This window comes from Fonsecaea pedrosoi (genome assembly GCF_000835455.1).
Source record: "Fonsecaea pedrosoi CBS 271.37 unplaced genomic scaffold supercont1.8, whole genome shotgun sequence".
NCBI classification, from domain to species: Eukaryota; Fungi; Ascomycota; class Eurotiomycetes; order Chaetothyriales; family Herpotrichiellaceae; genus Fonsecaea; species Fonsecaea pedrosoi.
In genome coordinates, this window is record NW_013550608.1 from 1,499,768 (window position 1) to 1,520,311 (window position 20,544).

At 52.2% G+C, this 20,544-nt stretch overlaps 7 protein-coding genes across 7 annotated transcripts; 3 read left to right on the forward strand and 4 right to left on the reverse strand.

Annotated features, from left to right (window-relative positions):
* Window positions 1–244: 244 nt before the first annotated feature.
* Window positions 245–3,563, reverse strand: Z517_11853 (uncharacterized protein; the record flags this gene model as incomplete). The annotated part of the gene is made up of 7 exons (XM_013423436.1): window positions 245–821; window positions 916–1,096; window positions 1,154–2,299; window positions 2,333–2,999; window positions 3,088–3,222; window positions 3,279–3,441; window positions 3,496–3,563. 7 exons carry the CDS (start codon window positions 3,561–3,563, stop codon window positions 245–247), a joined length of 2,937 nt encoding a protein of 978 aa, XP_013278890.1.
* Window positions 3,564–4,216: 653 nt separating this feature from the next.
* Window positions 4,217–6,853, reverse strand: Z517_11854 (uncharacterized protein; the record flags this gene model as incomplete). Its single annotated transcript, XM_013423437.1, has 2 exons — window positions 4,217–6,629; window positions 6,831–6,853. 2 exons carry the CDS (start codon window positions 6,851–6,853, stop codon window positions 4,217–4,219), a joined length of 2,436 nt encoding a protein of 811 aa, XP_013278891.1.
* Window positions 6,854–7,137: 284 nt separating this feature from the next.
* Z517_11855 (uncharacterized protein) lies at window positions 7,138–8,088 on the forward strand (the record flags this gene model as incomplete). Its single annotated transcript, XM_013423438.1, has 2 exons — window positions 7,138–7,992; window positions 8,041–8,088. The coding sequence occupies 2 exons, from the start codon at window positions 7,138–7,140 to the stop codon at window positions 8,086–8,088; spliced, it is 903 nt and encodes a 300-aa protein (XP_013278892.1).
* A 269-nt stretch (window positions 8,089–8,357) lies between these two features.
* Z517_11856 (uncharacterized protein) lies at window positions 8,358–8,731 on the reverse strand (the record flags this gene model as incomplete). The annotated part of the gene is made up of 2 exons (XM_013423439.1): window positions 8,358–8,640; window positions 8,691–8,731. The coding sequence occupies 2 exons, from the start codon at window positions 8,729–8,731 to the stop codon at window positions 8,358–8,360; spliced, it is 324 nt and encodes a 107-aa protein (XP_013278893.1).
* Window positions 8,732–9,825: 1,094 nt separating this feature from the next.
* On the forward strand, window positions 9,826–13,182 carry Z517_11857 (aconitate hydratase, mitochondrial; the record flags this gene model as incomplete). The annotated part of the gene is made up of 9 exons (XM_013423440.1): window positions 9,826–9,864; window positions 10,178–10,221; window positions 10,304–10,902; window positions 10,953–11,001; window positions 11,061–11,080; window positions 11,438–11,481; window positions 11,537–11,858; window positions 11,938–12,005; window positions 12,076–13,182. 9 exons carry the CDS (start codon window positions 9,826–9,828, stop codon window positions 13,180–13,182), a joined length of 2,292 nt encoding a protein of 763 aa, XP_013278894.1.
* A 969-nt stretch (window positions 13,183–14,151) lies between these two features.
* Z517_11858 (uncharacterized protein) lies at window positions 14,152–15,462 on the forward strand (the record flags this gene model as incomplete). Its single annotated transcript, XM_013423441.1, has 2 exons — window positions 14,152–14,235; window positions 14,470–15,462. The coding sequence occupies 2 exons, from the start codon at window positions 14,152–14,154 to the stop codon at window positions 15,460–15,462; spliced, it is 1,077 nt and encodes a 358-aa protein (XP_013278895.1).
* A 794-nt stretch (window positions 15,463–16,256) lies between these two features.
* Z517_11859 (uncharacterized protein) lies at window positions 16,257–17,645 on the reverse strand (the record flags this gene model as incomplete). Its single annotated transcript, XM_013423442.1, has 2 exons — window positions 16,257–17,153; window positions 17,265–17,645. 2 exons carry the CDS (start codon window positions 17,643–17,645, stop codon window positions 16,257–16,259), a joined length of 1,278 nt encoding a protein of 425 aa, XP_013278896.1.
* Between the last annotated feature and the right edge of the window lie 2,899 nt (window positions 17,646–20,544).

Here is a 20,544-nt window from a genome sequence, read left to right on the forward strand (position 1 = left end):
TTATGGTAAACGCCATCCGGCTGGCCTCACGTATACATTCCTTTTTCACCTGTCAAGTCAGAAGAGATCAGAAACGCGGGTTCGAGCCAACAATAACAATTTGCCCAGACAACAACAGGGTCATTTGGTTGGTACATGAATTCCTCCTATTATACGACCCCTACTGCCAATCCCATCTGTCCGTCCTGTGAGGTCCAAGTCTCCTCATCAGTCAGACTCGAGAGACTTCTCCTCACAGCTGTCCCTACTTCTTCTTCTCCCTGTCTTTACTCCCCCCAGCCCTGGCAATCCCGCTCGCAAATTTCCCAAAACCCCCTGCCAGACTATGACCTCGTTTATGCGGTCCAACTCGATCGTCTCCGGCGCCCACCGTCCTAGCACCAGGGCCCCCGACACCTGTTATTGCCAGCCCAGTTGCTGGCTTAACCAACCCTGATCCGGTGCCAGTTGCGCCGACACCACTCAAAGGTCGTCCACCGTGTAGTTTATGTCCGCTTCGAAATGCATCGCCGTCCGTTACTCCACCGATACCACCATCTCGTAAACTCGCACGACTTGAGCGGCCGGCATCATCAGCCGCACTCTGTATTGCAGAAATAGGCGTTTCTGCATCAAGTTCCCCCCTGAGAAGTCTCTCGTTTCGACGCCTCGCGCGTTCCTGGGTCTGTTTGAACTTGTCAAGCAGTTCGGGCCATTTAATCTCGTTCACACCGACAGCGGCTGTGGCATCACGCGTTCGTGAGAGACGAGAGCTGACAGTGCTATTTAGAGCGCTGCCGGTTGTAGCGGGTAAAGAAGTCGAAGAAATCCCCGAGACCACACTAAGGGGCCACACGATCATGTTAGATAAATGATCAACACAAAAAAGCGCTGGCTCGACAAGATTCAAAGGGAAAAGAAATAGACTCAACGTACGATGGTCTGGCTGAAGTAGGCATCGAGACCGGTGTATGTAACAGCCCTATGGCAGAGACACTGTTGAGGCGGTTTTTCAAGGCACCAAAGGCAGAGGATTGGGGGAGCAGCATGAGAAGACCGTAGAGACATTTATAAAGGTAGGGATAGCGATCGGGTTCGAGGAGTTGGAGTCGTAGATCTGTGAACTTTCAGCATTCGCAACCAAAGCAGAAGGAAAAAAGGCCTCAGAACTTACACGTAAAGACAGGACTTTCTAGTAACTGCACCAGCTTATCGATCTGGATGAGCATGTTGACCGTCATTTCCAAGTCAGCAAATATCTGGAGTAGATTGTAGGCTTGCTCATATGCTTGGGCCAGGAGGCACAGCGAGAACGTAGCCACAGCATTGTGACACCAAGCGCGAAACAGAGCCACAAAGAACATCTGCCCCTCCTTGCTGTCCGGGTTTCGAAGCCTTTTCCTCAGCTCGGCCAGTTCAGGCGCCGTAATGAGGTTGTTGTTGAGATTCTGAATCATGATACTCGCAAACTCGATATCTTCGTCCTTTTCGATGCAGTCGGCCAATGTCCTATAGATGCGCTCAGGTTGGAGGTTGATACACAATTGACGAATAATCAAGTTGCCCCGGATCTCCAGCAGCTTACGGTCGGTGGAGAAGAGCTGAAGCAACGCCACCATGAAGGATGTGAAGTATCCGTCTTCGCTGTTCTTGGAGATCTGTGAAAGAAGCTGCAAATCGCGTGTCACAACCGCTTCTGCCGGATCAGAAAGCGTCTTGAGCAGGGCAGGAAACGTCCCGTCATTGAAGGCAAGAACTTTCTTTGGCGCTTTTCTGTGAAGCATAATCAACCAGCTCAATGCTGCCACACGCGTCTCTTCGTGTTCGTTGAGGAACTGCAGCGTCAACGCGTTCACTGCTGCCGCGTAGTCGAGGTCAGCCATGGGTTGCGGTGACGGCGCTGCGGTGGACCGGGGAGTGACCTCCGGAGGCGACTGCTCTATCTCAGAAGACGCTTCAGGAGGAGTCTCGTTTTTACTGTCCGCTTGCGAAGGCACGCTCTTGGTTGTCCCCCCTGATTGTCTTTTTTCGGAACTTTCTCCGTCTCGCGTCGTCACACTCACCAGGGTGCCGGATATGAGCGCACCCTGGTCATCGTTTGACACCTCATCTTGGAAGGTGACAATGTAATCCATCAAGGACCTGTTGACCTTGCTGGCGGTCGTTCTGACTTGCTCCGACTGCGCCGATAGTGCTGGCAGAACGCGCGACAGCAGGCGAGGCACGAACTGCAGAATTTCTTCCGGACTGATCTCGAAGAAGCTGTCAATCCATCGTAGGGCGACGATGCCGATCTCTTCTTCCTTTTGTTTGGACAACCCTTCAAGTCGTAGTTGTGGCGCCGTCTCTTTACTGGACGAGACATCGACAAACTTTAGCAAGATATCGAGGATCTGTGCGTAATCCACCTGTACATCTTGTCCAGGTATCCAATCACCGTCGTGCTCCCCAAGTTCGTTCAGTTCGTCTTGAGCGGTCCCAGACTCGGAATCTTCGATAGCATTTTCATTCGACTGACTACCGCGAGCCGTAGTGCTGCCCGCATCAGACCCAGGTCTACGATTGCCAGCTCGAGTGCGGCGACTTTCGGCAATCCCGCGCTTGATCTTTGCGATTTTCTTGATCTCGCTAAGGAAGCGCTCAAGCAACCCTTGCGTCGCCACATACACGTCCCGATTCGGATCTCCGAGGAATTTGAAGAGGCCTCCAAGAAAAGCTGGTAAGTAGTGTACAAGTTCCAAATCGGGAATGGTGTCGAGAAGGGTCAGCCATGAAACCAGAAAGGTGCGCGTAAATGGGTTGATGACGTGAATGCGCTCTTCGAGAAGGGGAATGAACTTTGCAAGGGAGAAGGTTGTGGGGAGGTCGGCGCTTTCCTTGTCTGGATCGAGTTGTTCGCCATCCTCATTGAAATTGAGGACTGAAACGTACGACGCCGCGGACTCGGAAACAATATCCTTGATTAGACGGTCGAGGAGCTCCGCGCCGTTCTTCACTGAGAGCTCTGAGTCGGCAGCAAGCTATATGTACCAACGTTAGCAGCAACGACAGCCGAGGGAGGTCCAGTCATGCCTTGCATAATGCATCAAATATGTCGTTGAAGAAGACCAGTATCTCTCCCTTGGCCACTTTGGCAATGTTGTACATGGCCTCGCAGGCATAATAGCGTACACGGGCGTCTTGATCGGTAAAGCATGCTAGAACAGGTGGAACAATGTCAGACAAATAACGGGCGACCTCATCCTAGAGAGAGGGTTATCAGTATAGGGGCGCCACACATAATGACGGGACAGGCATACAGAGCCCAAGGCGATCGAAGCAGCCGCTAGACCAATGAGTCCTCCATTACGGGCATGTGGAAGGTGCACAGCATAGGCATAGTCGTGACACAACTGATCAATCGTCTTCCGGATCTTGTCATATTCTTTGGCGGCACTAGCCTCTCGGATGAAACGCTCGAGCCTTGTGGGAATCAGCAACAGTCACGAATATCTCGAATTTGTGGTGGAGTCATACTCGAGGGCGCCCTGCTTCCTTTTATCGTAGAGCTTGTCAGTAAGCAGCCGTTGAACTGCGGGATCCATGGCGTTCTGTGGATTGAGTGACGCGGGTCTTCAAAACCATCATCGGATGTGCGTTATACGCCCAAAGTGGCAACAAGGTTTGTGGAGGTGGAAAGGCCAATTTCCGGTGCAACGGCGACAGACTCTGGTCTCAAGAGGGTGTCAGACAGTCTGCTCAGACATTAATAGTGTAGAGATGGTTAGATGGGCATTGTGAGAACCGGAGTGAGGACTTGGGAAATAGGGTGGTTGATGGGAAGAGACGCGTCGTTTGGTGCAGGTCCAGATGCAGGTCGAGTTGATGGGGTCCAAACGAAAGTTTTTGGCGTCGCTGTCACCGTCACCGTCACTCACTTGCTTTCCCTTTTTTCCCGCTGCAGCCACCACAGCCTCTCAATTGGGTCATTGGCTGAAACGGTCATTTCAGGGATTCGTACTTGCTTTCATTCGCCAGGGTTGCCCTCCAGTCTATTCACCTGCGTGCCATCCTTCATCCTTGCTCACGCGAGCTGCATCCGCTATTTGTGACCTACTGCCGTCTCTCCTTACAAATGGTTACCAGGCACGCAAGGGAATAATGCCACCTACACTAAATACCAAGTACAATCACCCAATATTCGACCAATCCCACTCAACCCTCTCAATGCTACCTGTAGCAACTTCGCAGTCCATGCTTAGTGGCTGATATACTGGAACACCGCACTCACTGCCTCTTCCGACGCCTCTTGTCGGAGCAAGAGGTCTTGAATCTTGCCGAGAGGGCCCTTCTCTCCAGAGTTGACGAAATGATTCCAAGAGCTTGTGTCACCGTAAAGCATGGCTGGCGCCTTGATTTGTTGTGTGCCGTCTGGGTTGCACCGTTTACATTTGAATGTGTCATGGGTGTCACTGGTGGTATCCGGTTTGAACTGGAACAGCTCTCGCAAGGAATCGAGAGTAAAATGCCGCTCGACATCTTCCGCCGAATCCACCACTGTCGACGAAAGGGCCTGCTTATGTGATTGGCGCTGGAAAATCTTCTCTTCGATGGTACCTGTCCCCATGAACCTGTACACGAAGCAGTCCTTTTTCTGGCCATCGCGCCACACACGAGCAAGAGCCTGCTGGTCAGCTGCCGGATTCCAATCCGGGTCAAACAGAACAAGACGATTGGCACCGATCAAGTTGATACCACAGCCACCGGCCTTGCTGCTCAATAAGAAGACGAATTCTTCCCCGTTTGGATCGTTGAACTTGTCCACGAGCTTCTGTCGTTTATTGACATTCATGGTGCCGTCGAGTCGAAGACATCCGTAATTGCGTGCACGGCATAGCTTCTCAAAGACATCCAAAGTCTGAGTGTAGTTGCTAATGAGCACAATCTTGTCGTTTGTGTCTTGACGGATCCGAGCAAGCATACGCTCTAGGACCGAAAATTTGCCAGAGTGCCATGATTTGACATCACGGTCGCGACCACGAGCCTCTTTGGGAACATAGTCATCAGGCCAATACTTCTCGCTCCCTGGAAGGTCCTTCTCCAGGTCCAAAAGATCGGGATGATTGCACAGCTTCTTGAGAATCCCGATTGCCTTCAACGGCTGGCTGCCTTTGCCTCTTAATAGACTCTTGATGTCAGGGCTTTGAATGAAGTGGTTATAAAGATCTTTCTGGAATGGGGCAAGGTTGCAGAACACCACATGTTCATACTTGACAGGCAAGTATTTGGATAGGATGTCGTTCGTCCTTCGGATGATGAATTTCTTGACCAGCAACCCCAGTTCGGCATTGGCTTCTTCACCCTTTTTCTTGTCCGCGTCTGATCCGGCAGCATCGCGACCGCGGAGAATAGGCAGTTCGAATTTCTTCCGGAAGTCGGCCTTGGTCCCCAGGTAACCCGGATTTGCGAAATCCAGCAAGGCATAATACTCAGTGAGATCGTTCTGGATAGGTGTCCCTGACAGAATGACCCGTCGGTCAACATTCAAACCGGTCAATGCCATATATGTCTCGCTTTCGGAGTTCTTCAAGCGGTGTCCTTCATCACATAGCATCAACCCGATCTTAACGTCTTTGAGCTCCTCGATATTCAACCTGAGGGATTCATAGGACACGATCAGGACGGGTCTCGCAATGCCTCGGCCGGTAGCCATTGCCCATTGTTTCAATTGCATCGTGAGCTCTTCCTTCGTCGCCTTTCCGTCAATGGCAAAGGGGTTGATAGCGCCCTCGCCGAGCCATTTAACAAGTTCATTTGCCCAGTTTTTGACCAGACTGGCAGGGCATGCAATAACACATTTCTGAATTGTGGATTTGCCGGCCTCCGGAGATTGCTTGAGTAATGTCCACATGAGGGTGATGCATTGAAGAGTCTTTCCCAAGCCCATTTCATCCGCCATAATGCAACCCTTGGCCTTCTCATCCACAAGACCTGTGGTACATCTGTACAGAAATTTGACTCCTTCCACCTGATGGGGCCGCAGTACTTTGGCCAGCCTTGGATCAATGACCACCGGTACTTTGGGTCTCTCCCCTTCTACTTGTTTCTTAATACCAAGTATTTCGGCCAGGCTTTTGTGCATGAGAGGTGTGTCAAGCTTCGGCTTTTCCTCCTCTTGTTTGTCCGTAGCATTCTCCTCAGGCTTCTCGTCTATAGTTGGGTCATATAGGACGATTGCGAATTCTCCACTGGGATCATGTAAAGGCTTATTGACGAAACCATGACCTAGGCGCATTCCCAGACTAGGCGCTGGTCGTGACGGATCAAAGGCATTCTTGTTGATTAAAGGGATAGAGAATCGAGCTCGAAACGTCGTTTCTTTATCCTTGACCTTGAAGATTGGAAACCGGTCTTTGAGAGTCACAGAATCTTCATCGAGCGTAAAACCACCACTTGTATCTTCAGCTCCGCCGTCCACTTCAGCATAATTGACCTTTCTTCTCTTTCTGGCAGGCTCGCCTTTGGACTTGCGGGAATTGGCTGAGCCGGGACATTTGAAAGGCTTTATGAGACGGTCGATGGCCGCAGGCGAATTGACACTGAGTCTGCCAGCTTTTGCTGGGTGTATGTTTTCCTTGTCATGCTCGAGCGAGATGAATTTGGTGCGTATCCTGCGGTAAGGTTAGAACATGTATGTTACAGAATCTCACGCACTTACATGTTTCAGATGACAGATCGCCGCAGAGCAACATACACCGTGACTACCCTGAGTTGGGCCTGGCAGACACTCTTGATATCTAGGTGAATAACAATAGTGGCAGTGGTAGAAATCCAGTCACGTTGCACGCGTCGTGAACATGACGCGCGCTCACGTGCAACTTAACTTCTCGGCCATTAGGACTTGCCTTGGGAGGACCCCACGAACCACCACCGCGGCCAACGAAATACCTCGGAGAGGCCACCAAGAGCACCTCGTCGACGCAAACAATTTTCAAGATAAAGACAGCTGGGCAACGCTCTGGTACGTTTTTTCATACCAAATAATGCGAGGCCATCACATCAATCTGGAGGAGTGTCGTTTATCTACAGGTCATCGTCTGCAAACCATGATATAAATCCAAAGAATCACAACCGTCCTCGATTGAAGGAGCTCACCCATCTTCTCACTGCGGGCTCAAGATGTCGGCAGACTTCTGGGCTAGCTATATCTCTGGGGCATTGGGGATATTGGTGGGTAATCGCCTCGATGTCCTAAAGGTCGCCGCTCAAGCAGGCACTAGTGGTGTCGTTGCAGAACCGACACTGCAGCATGACTCGAATCAACGTCTTCAGAGAGTCACAGCATTGTTCAGAGGAGCTGCCGCGCCCATTCTAGGCTATGGCGCATTGAACTCTATACTCTTCATGACATACAACCGGTCCCTGAAGTTGATGGATCCAAGCATATTTGACTACACAAAGCTGGCTGGCGTTGATTTGAGCAAGATTTGGGCGGCGGGCGCGATTGGAGGACTCGCTACATTTGTCGTCTCCGCACCGTCAGAGCTCATAAAATGCAGGGCCCAGCTTATCGTGGATGGACAAGGTTCTTCATATGGAGTATTTAAAGAAATATGGAAATATGGTGGGCTTCGAGGGCTCTACTACGGAGGCACAATCACTGCTGTTCGAGATGCCGTGGGATATGGCTGGTATTTTTGGTCGTACGAGCTAACTAAGCGGTTACTTCTTTCTCGACAAGCCGATCCATTCGCTTCTCCTACTGCTGCAGAAGTTCTAATCAGTGGCGGTATTGCCGGAGTCGTCACCTGGGTATCCATCTATCCTCTGGATATCATCAAAACCCGTCTCCAGACGCAGGCTTCCCCAGCCACAGAGTGCCAAAGGCTTCTTCCGGGAGCCAACACGGCGGGCGCCCAAGCGAAGACAAGTTTGACCATCGCTCGGGACATTTGGCAAATCTCCGGAATGGGCGGCTTCTATCGCGGAATTAGCATCTGTAGTTTGAGAGCGTTCATCGTAAATGCAGTCCAGGTAGGCCGCTCTCTGGTCCCATCATCATCCCCTACTAACCTTCGATAGTGGTATGCATACGAAAGGATCATGATCTTTCTGGGGAACCATCAATGATTAGACCGAGATGTAAACAGTTGAAACCAAATGGTGTCAGTTCAGTTGGCTCGACATGCTCATTCAGATGGATTACTTCTGACAAGAGTCGTGTCTTCGGCGGTTTTGAATGCGCATAGTTTCGTCATAAGGTCGTTCACATGAGGACATCAAGAATTCTAGTGCATCTGGATCAATACAGCTCAGATCTCAATGTTCCACGTCTTTCATAGTCTCGTTGTCTGGAACGTTTTCCGAGGAATGAGGGTGACGTTTGTCTGTGCCCAAGCCTACGGCTGCATCTGCAAGTCTTTGGGTGTGTACCTCCTCCTTGAGCATTCGGACACTATTCCACAGTCAGGTCGCTTCATGGCGTCAAAGGATGGCATGTACCGTCTCTTGTGATTCTTCCCTCTCCTATGCTCGTTCAGATTGTGGCTGTCTGAGAAATATTTGGCGCATTCGACACAATAGAAGGCGCCCAGTCCGGGCAGGTCCTCGGAGGCTTTAAGGCCCTTGTGTAAAGCGAGATGCCGGGGTGATTTGAGGTCGGCTTTGACTAGATCAAGGTCGCTATAATACAAAGGTTAGAGGATAACTATTTCAAGGGCATTTGTACGGACCGGGTGCGACGTTTGGTCTTGGTGCGTTTGATGCTACCCATGATATTTCCCGAAGATCAATCCGCAAGGCTTTCGGCATGAGTTTTCCGCTGGCGAGAAATACTAAACCATGTACATGCGAGGCTGTTTTTGGGGCGCACAGGCGGAATGGCAATGTTTGTGGGCCGACAATTCTTTTGGAAGGGGCCACAGCAACTTCTGCGGCAAAGGCTTGCCTGGCTTGCCCAACACAGTGGGTGCCAAGCCTCCGCCAACAAAAGCGCGAGATGCCGACTGGGTCAAGGTAGCGGCATCTGCCGGGGCTCTTCTCGGACTGGCTCATCCAACCAATCATTTGGCCCCTAAATCTGGGACAATGCATTGGACCTCATGTTGTCTTCTCTGGGCTCGCCTCACCAGCTTGGAAAACATGACATACCCTGCTCTTCCGATTACGCCAGATTGAGCGCTGCGAGATCTGATTAAGGCGGTCAAAGACGCTGGGAAACATCATCGAGAGCCCTTCCGTATATGGAACTCTTCAAGGGTGCTTGAAAAAGAAAGAGCGGTAACGAGGGGGCTTTCCCGCGCATCTGGTTCGACGAGGTAATTACATCATTCATGATTGGCTAGACGAAAGGTCTGCAGGCCAGAAGAAAAATTGCAGGCTTGAGGCATTTGCTCGGAGCATGGGGTAGCGGTGGAGCACATTGCCTAGGTAGGAGCTTCGGAATGCTTTAGGCGCTGGTTTGTTGTGCGGCAAGATCGGTCTGGTGGAAGCATGGTATATATCTAGGGCTAAGGGTATTTTGTTGGAATTTCTGGAACTCTCTTCGAGTGAAAAAAAATATTCTGCAGCCCATCGATCGTTGCGTAGATGAGGAGGAGAAGTGGTTGCTGCAGCCATTGATCATTGCCGCAGTTGACGTCGTCCCAGGCTTATCGTGCCTTTTGCCCTCTTTGCCCGAGGCTGATTGGCGCTGCACCTTTGCACCCTGGGAGCTTGCAACAACTCCTCCCACCCATCCACATCTCCGTCCACAGCTTCTTTTATTTCTTTTCACCTCTCCACTCTCTCTTGATCCTGTTGCCAGCTCTACACCGAGCTTGGGATTTCTGTACCTGTTACTAGAGATCAAGTATTGTCGCCAACATGATGTCCACGAGGCCTCTGGGCCGCCTGGCCTCCCGCATGGTAAGTGCTCTGCTTGCATCATAGCACTGTTCGCAACCTTTTCAGTTGCTGCAACGACACAATTATTGCTATGCTTCTTGCTACTGCCCACAAGCGTTTGCTGACATGTATCTCGAAACTAGGGTGCCAAAGTTGGTTCTGTTAGTACTCTTCCCATCTCGATCCGGGAGCAAAAACAGCTCACTAACAGTCCAAAACAGCCCTTGCGAGTATCCAGGATGGGTTATGCTACCGTCTCAGACGATCCGCTCAGCAAAAATAAGTTATACCTTGCACAAGTGGTTTATTCGAGGATCCTAACAGCCCGATACAGGTTGAGATGACCAACTGGGAGAAAGGTCACTACATCAACTACAAGTGAGTTCCCGGCGCTACTGGAAGTGGTTGCTTTCAGATTCAGTACCCAAAAACACATCAGCGGCGCTGACAGCTACTATAGAAAGATGTCGGAGAACCTAGCAATCGTCCGCAGCAGACTTAACCGACCTCTCACATATGCTGAGAAAGTCCTGTATTCACATTTGGACGACCCGCACGGACAAGACCTCGAACGAGGAGTTTCCTACCTCAAACTCAGACCTGATCGAGTAGCATGTCAAGATGCTACCGCCCAGATGGCTATTATGCAGTTCATGTCCGCTGGCATGCCCTCAGTCGCTACGCCGACCACCGTTCACTGCGATCATTTGATTGAAGCCCAGGTTGGCGGAGACAAGGATCTGGAAAGAGCCAAGGATATCAATAAGGAGGTCTACGATTTCCTGTCGACTGCCTGTGCCAAATACAACATCGGCTTCTGGCGTCCTGGCTCGGGTATTATCCATCAGATAATCCTCGAAAATTATGCTTTCCCTGGTGGTTTGATGATCGGAACTGACTCCCATACTCCTAACGGTGGTGGTCTTGGTATGGCAGCAATTGGTGTCGGCGGTGCCGACGCGGTTGATGTCATGGCAAATCTGCCATGGGAACTGAAGGCCCCCAAGGTCATTGGTGTCAAGCTGACCGGTGAAATGTCTGGATGGACTTCTCCCAAAGGTGAGAAAGCCGCGCCTCCTCATTGATGTTGTGCTGATCTTGGATTTCAGATATCATCCTCAAGGTGGCCGGTATCTTGACGGTAAAGGGCGGCACTGGGTAAGTCATTATTGCCTCTGATATTCTGGCTGTACCGTTGTATTCTGACCTATCTACAGAGCGATTGTCGAATATCACGGTACGTGTACTCTTTCTACATTACCCCGTTAAAATCCCGGCGAGGATGTGAATCCCCTTTCTGGTTGCCACTACTTTAATACCACCTGGACGAACCGAACCGATGGAATACAAGTGACGAGCCTGGCACGGCGTACACCCAATGCCCAACTGGGTCGCGCAATTTTCAACCTGCCCAAGTAACGAGTCTGGCACGGCGTTCACCTAATGCCCAACTGGGTCGCAGGTTTCAAACGAAAACAAACGAGACAATTCTCCCAGATGGATACCACCCCTCAAATGCCGGGATCAGTCATGATGTTTTGAATCCTGCGTTCTTCCAGTATACTTTGTGGTATCATGCTAATACTTTTTCAAGGTCCTGGCACTAATAACCTCTCCTGCACCGGCATGGGCACCATCGTAAGCACCACATAACATCGACCGCTCGGCGTTCTGCAATGCTGACTATATACAGTGCAACATGGGTGCCGAGATCGGTGCAACGACTTCTCTCTTCCCCTTCAACGACCGCATGTACGATTACTTGGCTGCAACCAAACGCAGGCATATTGGTGACTTCGCTCGGGCATACTCTGCTGAGCTTCGCGAGGATGAGGGCGCCGAATACGACCAATTCATCGAACTCAACCTCTCTGAACTCGAGCCTCATATCAACGGTCCATTTACGCCAGATTTGGCCACTCCCATCTCCAAGTTCTCCCAGGCAGTCAAGGATAACAAGTGGCCCGAGGAGTTGAAGGTTGGACTGATCGGTTCTTGCACAAACTCTTCATATGGTGAGTCTTTGAAAAATTGTCCACTACTGGAGTGGTCATAGATCTCTCGACAGCGACACAAGCTGACTAATGGTCGCAGAGGATATGAGCCGAGCAGCATCAATCGCTCAGGATGCTATGGATCATGGCATCAAGGCGAAGGCTTTGGTATGTATTTCCCACCAGCAGTCATGAGCCTCACCCTGTGACTATGACACTGTCCGCTAACGATTTGCAGTTCACTGTCACACCAGGTTCCGAGCAAATTCGCGCAACAATCGAGCGAGACGGTCAGCTCAAGACTCTTGAGGACTTTGGCGGCGTCATCCTCGCAAATGCCTGCGGCCCCTGCATTGGTCAATGGGACCGAAGGGATGTCAAGAAGGGCGAGCCTAACTCGATTATCTCCTCCTACAACCGAAACTTCACCGGCCGCAATGATGCCAACCCTGCCACTCACTCGTTCGTCACGTCTCCAGATATGGTTGTAGCGATGACCATCGCAGGAAACCTCAACTTCAACCCTTTGACCGACACACTGAAGGACAAGGATGGAAAGGAGTTCAAGCTCAAGCCACCCAGTGGTGAAGGTCTACCCCGAAACGGATACGACCCGGGCCGTGACACATATCAAGCCCCTCCAGAGGAGCGTAGCCAGGTGGAAGTGAAAGTTTCTCCAACATCCGACCGTCTGCAAATCTTGCAACCTTTCGAGCCATGGAACGGCAAAGATTTCCTCGACCTTCCCATCCTGATCAAGACCAAGGGCAAGACCACCACTGACCACATCTCGATGGCTGGTCCTTGGTTGAAGTACCGTGGTCACCTCGACAACATTTCCAACAACATGCTGATTGGTGCCATCAACGCTGCCAACGGTGAAGCTAACAAGGTCAAGAACTTCAAGACTGGCGAATGGGATGCCGTCCCTGCCACTGCTCGCTGGTATAAGAAGGAAAAGATCCCGTGGGTTGTCATTGGAGACTGGAACTACGGTGAGGGTTCTTCTCGAGAGCATGCTGCTCTTGAACCCAGACATCTTGGTGGTATTGCCATCATCACCCGAAGCTTCGCCCGTATTCACGAGACCAACTTGAAGAAGCAAGGCATGCTACCCTTGACCTTTGCCAACCCCGAGGACTACGACAAGATCAACCCTGACGACAAGGTTGACTTGTTGATCACCGACCTGGCACCCGGCAAGCCCGTGACGATGAGAGTCCACCCCAAGGATGGCAAAGCATGGGATTGCGAATTGCAACACACATTCAACGAAGGCCAGATTGAATGGTTCAAGAACGGCAGTGCCCTGAACACTATGGCCAAGAAGCACGGTTCCCGCTAAATGCCGAATAAAATCTAAGACAATGAAATTCGTCGGGGATGAAGACGGAACTATTGTACAGAATGCCAGTTGAATGCGGACACAACCGGCACGAGGAACGGGGTCGGTCCAAGAAGCCCCTCGAAAAATCGAGATGGAAGACTGAAAGTCGTGGGATCGAGGTCGGAAGGAAATCAATCGTGTATTGGGGGGTTGGAATGTTGGCTGAATGGCAGCATGATATTATGTACTTTTCGTAGCGGAAATACCAATGCACACCAGTTTTCAAAGGTCACACATATGTATGCGTCTAAACGTGCTCTGTAGCAAGTCACCCAGTCACCCAGTCATCCCGTGCCCTGACGAGGCTGTGTAGCAGCATTTGATGTCATGATGACTGACAAAAAGGCGCCTTGTGAACCTCGGCATGTGGAGAAACAACCGATTAACAATTGCTCGACGGTGATTGCGATATGCGCTGTATCTTCTGTCACTGGTTACATATATTAAGACGAATCCCTACTCTCGGTGTTCAGGCTACCTTCCCAAAAGCTCTCTAGTTCACGACCTCTTTTTTTGCGGCGAACTTGTGTGTACGAACGAGACGGCATCCACAGGGTGAGATGGCGTGAATACATGTACCCGAGATAGACAACGACCCTCTCTTGACCATCAACCTCTACCCTCTTCTCGGCTATCCGCGTACGCGTGTCAATCACCCTACCGAACAAACCCGACATACAGATCCGGGTGCTTCCAGGCTGCAGATAATACCAGCCTGTCCCAGAACTCACCTTCGCATCAAAATCTCTTGGGAGAGGAAAAAAGCCAGTCACCATAAATAGTGCTGATTGGGGCCAGCCACGAGAGAAATCTCCCACAACCTCGATTCCCCCCAAAAACACGATTAGTTATATGCGCAGACTTCCCACCGGACTGAGACACTTGCATCACAGCACCAAACCTGCATTTCGAGGCCCAAGACGTGTCATGGCACAAGCTCTACCAGAACTCCCAGATTGGGAGCAGATCAGCACGAATATCGTCCGCATTCTGGGCGGGAATCCAAGCAAGGTCAGTCAGTTGTGCTCTCGAATTGTCCCTGTCGGGAATCCTGTCATATTGAGGGGTTCTCTCTCCTTTTTTGGGTGTCTGTCCGTGGGAGAGGTGGTGGTTCCTTGTCATTTTTTCTATCTGGCGTTGGAAAAGGGACAACTCTATGGAGGGAAGAAGGGGGAAATGTCCCTCGCCATGTGATCAATTGCCTCCTCTTTCGTATGCGTATGCTGATCCGATGCTCCCAAACAGTTCACCCTTCAAGGCACAAATACATACCTGCTCGGGACGGGACCCCGTCGCATACTAATCGACACGGGCGCGGGCGAAAAGAAATGGATCGAGACGCTACGAACCGTGCTGACCGCCCAAGAGACGCCCATAAGTGTCTCGACGTGTCTACTGACGCACTGGCACCACGACCACCTGGGCGGGGTCAAGGACCTTGAGGAGCTGTGCGAAGAACTCAACCAGCCCGGGGAAGCGGTCAAGGTCTACAAGAACCAACCGACGTGGAACCCTGACGGACTGATCGACCCTTCGCGCGTGCACGACATCCAAGACGGCCAGACCTTTTCGACCCCTCTCGCGGAAACGTCGACGCCGTTTGAGATCCAGGCCATCCACACGCCAGGGCACGCCAAAGACCACATGGTCTTCCAGATCACCTCGTCGCCGGACCCGACGGAAGTGGGGGCACTGTTCACGGCGGACAATGTTCTGGGCCACGGCACAGCCGTGTTTGAAGATCTGCACCTGTACCTGCAGACGCTGGAGCTGATGAAGCGGCGGGTCGTTGACGCGGTGGCTGCGCAGACAGAGTCCCGCGACAGCAACACCGGCATCAAACGAGCCTTCCCGGGCCACGGGGCCGTCATCTCCGACGCCGTCGCCAAGATCGACGAATACGTCGCGCACCGGCGCATGCGCGAGGAAGAGGCCCTCAACGTGCTCAAACACGGCACGACGACGGCGCCCCAAGGCGCGGAGCCGCTTGTGCACGACACCATCACGCGGGTCGGCGACGGCGACGACGAGGACGTCATCGGCGGCGGCGAGACCGTGCTAGGCAAGGAGTGGGAGAGCATCGAGATGGTCAAGGTCATCTACCGCCACTACCCGGAGAACCTGTGGCAGCCGGCCGAGAACGGGCTGCTCATGGTGCTGGAGAAACTGCGCCGGGACGGCAAGGTCGTCAAGACGAAGGAGGGGAGGTGGCGGGTGAGTGAGAAGGCCATTCTCTAGACCATTCTTTAGAAGATTCTTTAGAAGTGGTGGTGATCTCGATAGCAGCAATAACGTAGACTTTGGGAAAAGAGCCGTTTCTATCCGTCTCCTCCTCTGTTTCGCTCTTGCCTTTTTTTTTTTCGGTCTTTTCTACTTTTTCTCCTGCCCTAACAGCCACCCATTTCCCATTTTACCATATTTACCATGCTCCCCATGTTCCCATGCATGCATGCATGATTGATCGCTTGCGTATAACAAGAGCAGTCAAGACTCAAGAGACCGGTTGCCCGCCCCATCCCACCATCCCCCTTTTCCTTTCCAAGTGGAATCGAGCAAGAGACCCCCAGAGTCAGAGGGTGGTAAAAGTGGTGTGCGTCATAGCCAACAATGCTGGACGAAAGGGATTGCGAAGAAAAAGAAAGGGTCAAGAGAGGAAAAGAAGAGAGGGGGGGGGGGGGCAAACGTATCGATCAATGTAGCCTCGTACCTCCGTATGTGGTTCAACTACATCCGTATACGAGGTATGTACATGCATGTGCCGAGTATAGAGAGAAGAAGGACAGACGTGTAGATCTAAACGGCACGGCTGGGCATGCATCTATCTATCTCTCTCAGAAATGAATACATCCCCCATTGATATCACCACTACCTGTTTGTCGTGCTTTTCTATAAATCTACCTTTCTCAGTTGCTTATGGAGCGGGAGAGACCAGAACACGCAGAAGTGGAGAGGAAGATATGCTTGTTATTGATATAAATATTATCTTGGGTCTGGGTCTCTGTATCTATACACCTCGCAGAGTATCCATCCATCTATACCAATCCCTTTTGCTTGAGAAACTCGGTCAAACCCCGACCTACGCCCTCTGGGCTCGGTTTGGCAGCACAGACGTCCGGGTCGAAGGCGTACTTGTTCCGGAGATGGTCGCGTGTCGTGGGACCGATGGTGACGATAACGTACCTCGGCGTCTGCGCGTGCGCGTACTGCTGCGAGGTGGCGGACTGGTGATGGTCCAGATTGTCCTCTGCCCACCTCGTCTTTGCGAACTCAGTCAGCGCCTGACTTTCATCAATGTACCCTAGTGACCGAAGCATCGATTCACACCCCTGGGGACTGAATACGACAATGACAATGACACCTGCCACCGCGGTCTTCTGTGCACCGGCACCCTGGTGGCATGAGGCGATCCTCCTTTGAAAGTCGTTTGAGAACGACTCCACCACCACCGTGGTGTAGACCTCGACCTCGTCCACCTGGATCCGCTCATCCGGCGCCAACTTGCCTTGTCTGTCCATCAACGTGTTGGGGATGATGTCTCGCCTCTGCTCCCCGACGAGGAAGAGTAGGGGCTTCTTTTGCAGCCGCGCGTCGCCTTTGTCCACCCTCTCCCCCTGTGGAGGTCCAATGAGCGGAGTGAAGGGTAGTCTCGGCGCATCGTAGAAGGTATAGAGTCTCCGCGAGTGCAGGGCGTTGTAGTGCGACAGGATATACTGGGCAAGTTTCTCCCCGTTGCCCGAGTCCTCGCCTAACACGGAGGGGCGCAGGCTAGCACAGGGCGACGACTCGAGGGATGAGGACTCGACGACGAGCGTCTTCAGGGCGCGCGAGGTGGCGGGGCCAACCGTGTAGAGGGGAAACGTAAAGTCATCATCCAAGAGGCTTGCGGAGGCGCATGTGCTGTCGTGGTGGTCTGTCGTGGTCTTGGACGTCTGGCGTCACATCAGCCCAAAAGTTCTCACACACACATACGCACAGCATCAACCCCTCCTCGAAAACAAAGTCCCCTCTTTCGTCTTTGGGGGCCGTAGGAGGAAACAGACCGTACCAATGCCCGGGTCCCGACCTGAAGCACTCTCGCCTCCAGGTTCATCATCGTCCCCTGGTCGCTCGGCACTTCGCTCGACCCTCTTGACCACGTCGGCCCAAGCCTCGACCGCCCGCTGACTAGTGAAGATCATGCCGCCATATTGCTTATCCAACTTCCCCCTCTTCAGCAGCTCCTCTAGTGCACCTAGATTCTTGGTGTTTGCCCGGTGGTCTAGGACGGGGACGAATTCAGGGAGGAAGTTGGGACCGGCGTGGTCCTCGCTGCTGCTGCCGTTACTGCTGGAGGACGCAGCAGCAAAGTATTCCTCGTAAGCATCATGGGGTTGGGATCGAGTCTTGAGGAGGAATACGGGGATGGTCAGCGAGGGTGTCATAGTTCCATCAAGCGAGGCCGAGTCGGAAGAGGCAAGCCGAAGTCCCTGAGACCCGAGGGGTTGGTGTTGCAGGGGGAGCGAGGAATGAGGCGGAGTTCGTGAGGCGCGGAAGACGGGCAGGTAAGAAGGTTTCGACAGAGGGCGGGGAAGGAGAAGTGAAGTTTCTCGGTCATGGATTGTTTATTTACAAGTCAAGCATAAGTGCCAATGTAAAACCAATTCGGCTCCAGCATTAGACACATGATTCCACATAATTACATGGTACGCCATACGACGCCATCGCGGGACAAAGATAGTTGGCTCGCAGATCAAACTTGGGGGCCTGCAAGGTCGAAACACCTCGCTTGAGGCATTTCTGCAATAATTGAAACCAGAAACTCAGGTGCTACCCCTCGCCCCGGTAGGTGGCTGAGTTCGCAGGGTGGCAGGGTGGGTAGGGCTCGAGGGGCTCTACTTGGTATACTCGGTAGGGCTATCCTGGGCGTGCCTGGCCGCAGCCTTGCAAGGCTGTTGTCCAGGAACGGGCAATATTGCCGTATCGTGCTAACTAGAACCATGCTGGTGGACAAAAATGCTTGTATCAGTAGTTCTTCTTTGCTCCCTCCTGTCCAAAAGGGATAAAGATGGTCAAACGCCGAACTACTGCCAACTTACTCGCCTCAACCTGGGCCGTTTCCGCGCTTGAGTCCAGTCAAGGGTTCTTTAGTACACACCACCCTCCACCCACCAAAAGCCTGCCTGTCTCACGTCCCAGATGCGTTGTTCTCTTCCCAAGGTCACCGCTACTGCTTGCTGATTCCACTGTCCAGACTCACAACACAAATTCCCCGAAGGACAAGACTCCCCTTCCGATTTCGTGATCCATGGGGCGAACGGTTCCAGAACAGAGCCCAGACAAACGGCCTACTCTGTACGAGTCATGGAAGGAAACTTTTATCAGACTGCAGGCAGCCTTGCGGTTCCGCCAGTCGTCCTATTTCCAAAGTGTCGTGGGTGATGATTTGGCCCAAAAATGCCTCCACGACAGCGTGGGCAGACATATGTAACTTGTATGTCAGCTCGTCCGGGGCATGTCTCTCTCCTTGTATCTCAATTAGTCGGCCTCAGATACAAGCAGGAGAGGGTTATATTATCAGGAGTGTATTCGCTCTGCAAATATGTCAAGATTGGCCGACGTATGATAGGACCGAGAATTCCAGCGAGGAGCGTGGCTGCTTGTCTAGCTCCCCACCCCACAGCCAGAGTAAAGTCTCCACAGGTTCGAAGACGTATCTGGCTGAGAATAGAGGGAGAGTTCCAGCTGCAGACCGCCCACAAGAGACTCTGCTCTGGTGACGTTGTCGTTGATTCCTAGGGATAAAATCTTTTGTTGGTGGGACAGCCTAACGGAGAACCAGCAGCTCAGTGGATATGAGCCATGTCCCAAGCCTCGTACAGCCGGTTGACATTTGACAGGTCGCACGACAGCAAGGTAGGAAGGCTGCCTTCCCACAGCGGGGCACAGAGAGGCACAGAGATGGAACAATTCTTTGAACAAGTCTTTCCCACTTCGGCAGAGCTTCAAGTCGCACATCCGAACAGCTAAGCCAGTAGGCGAAAGCGGGAAAGACTTCCCAGCGAAAGTTTGTGGGCTACAGGGGTCCTCGATCGGGACACGGGCCTTGAGGGTCAGGTGATGTTCGAATCGAAGGAAATGGCCGGTGGCATTGGATCAGACACAGATTAATGGCGGCCTTGATATCAGCCCTCAAATTGCGTGACCCCCAAAAGTTGACGTACTGCCGTCAACCGTCCACCGTCATGGATCTCAATCGTTGCTCTAGATGGCGGGGGGTCCAGAAGCATCCGTCTCGTATTTGTTTGTCTCCTTATGCATGTCTTAATTTAGTTTCCGAAGTAGCAAACATGCTGCGTGCTGGGATCGGCGCCATTCTGCCCAATGTCCAAACCGGCTGGAGAAAAAAAGTCGATGCAAACCTTGGTTCAAGGTTTGTCGATGCCTTGTGGGCGAAGCGGCCTGTGACACGGCAGCTGTCATATTGGCCTTGAAAAGTGGTCGGGCCAACCATTGTGGGAGTGAGTGACCATCACCGACAGAAGGCTTGGGGGACCCTGGCTGACAATCGGAGGTATATCGACCAACAGTCAACGTACCCAACCCTCCTGGGCGTGGTGGATGGGTGCTGTGTAGTCTGAGCCAGCGCATGAAACAAGGACAGAACTTGTGCCTTTGTGTTTGCTGCAGCCCGGCGTTTCAAATGGCCCATCTCCCAGCAGGCTCAGCACTATGGCCCTATCAGCCAGGGCCCTCGTCATGGTGAATTGAAATTTTGGTACATGCACTTGGGGACCCTTGGGATTCCCAACAGGCCTGGCACACACTCATCTACCCCCATGCAACAAGGCGACGCATGGGGGAATATGCGGCATGACGGACGTCGTCCGGTTTGGCGTTGCCAGAGTTCCACACAATAACCAGCCACGAGGAGCCCTTGCTCAAGACGGTAACACGCAGAACATGTCAAACTGGCTAACCTCTTTGCCTGTGTGCAATGCAAGGGCATATTTGACTTCAGGCTTGACGAAGCCGTCGCGGGACGAATCCATCAACCCTTTGCTGATGCGCCGGAAGCTCCGAATTTGAAAACCATCTTGGCCAGAAGACCAACTGGAAAAAGCCCAGGGCTTAATGCATTGCTGAATTGAACCACATGTGGAGATCAAGCCGGTGTTTGCTTTCTTCTTGCGCCTAGACTTTGGCGTTCAGCTGCTTTGCAATATATATGATGCGCTCAAGCAACTTCACGTCGTCAAGTCTGTGACACTCGCTCGTTGTGCTCACAGACTCGTCACCACATCGTGCACATATATTTCGGGCTCCTTTTTTACCACCTCTCCT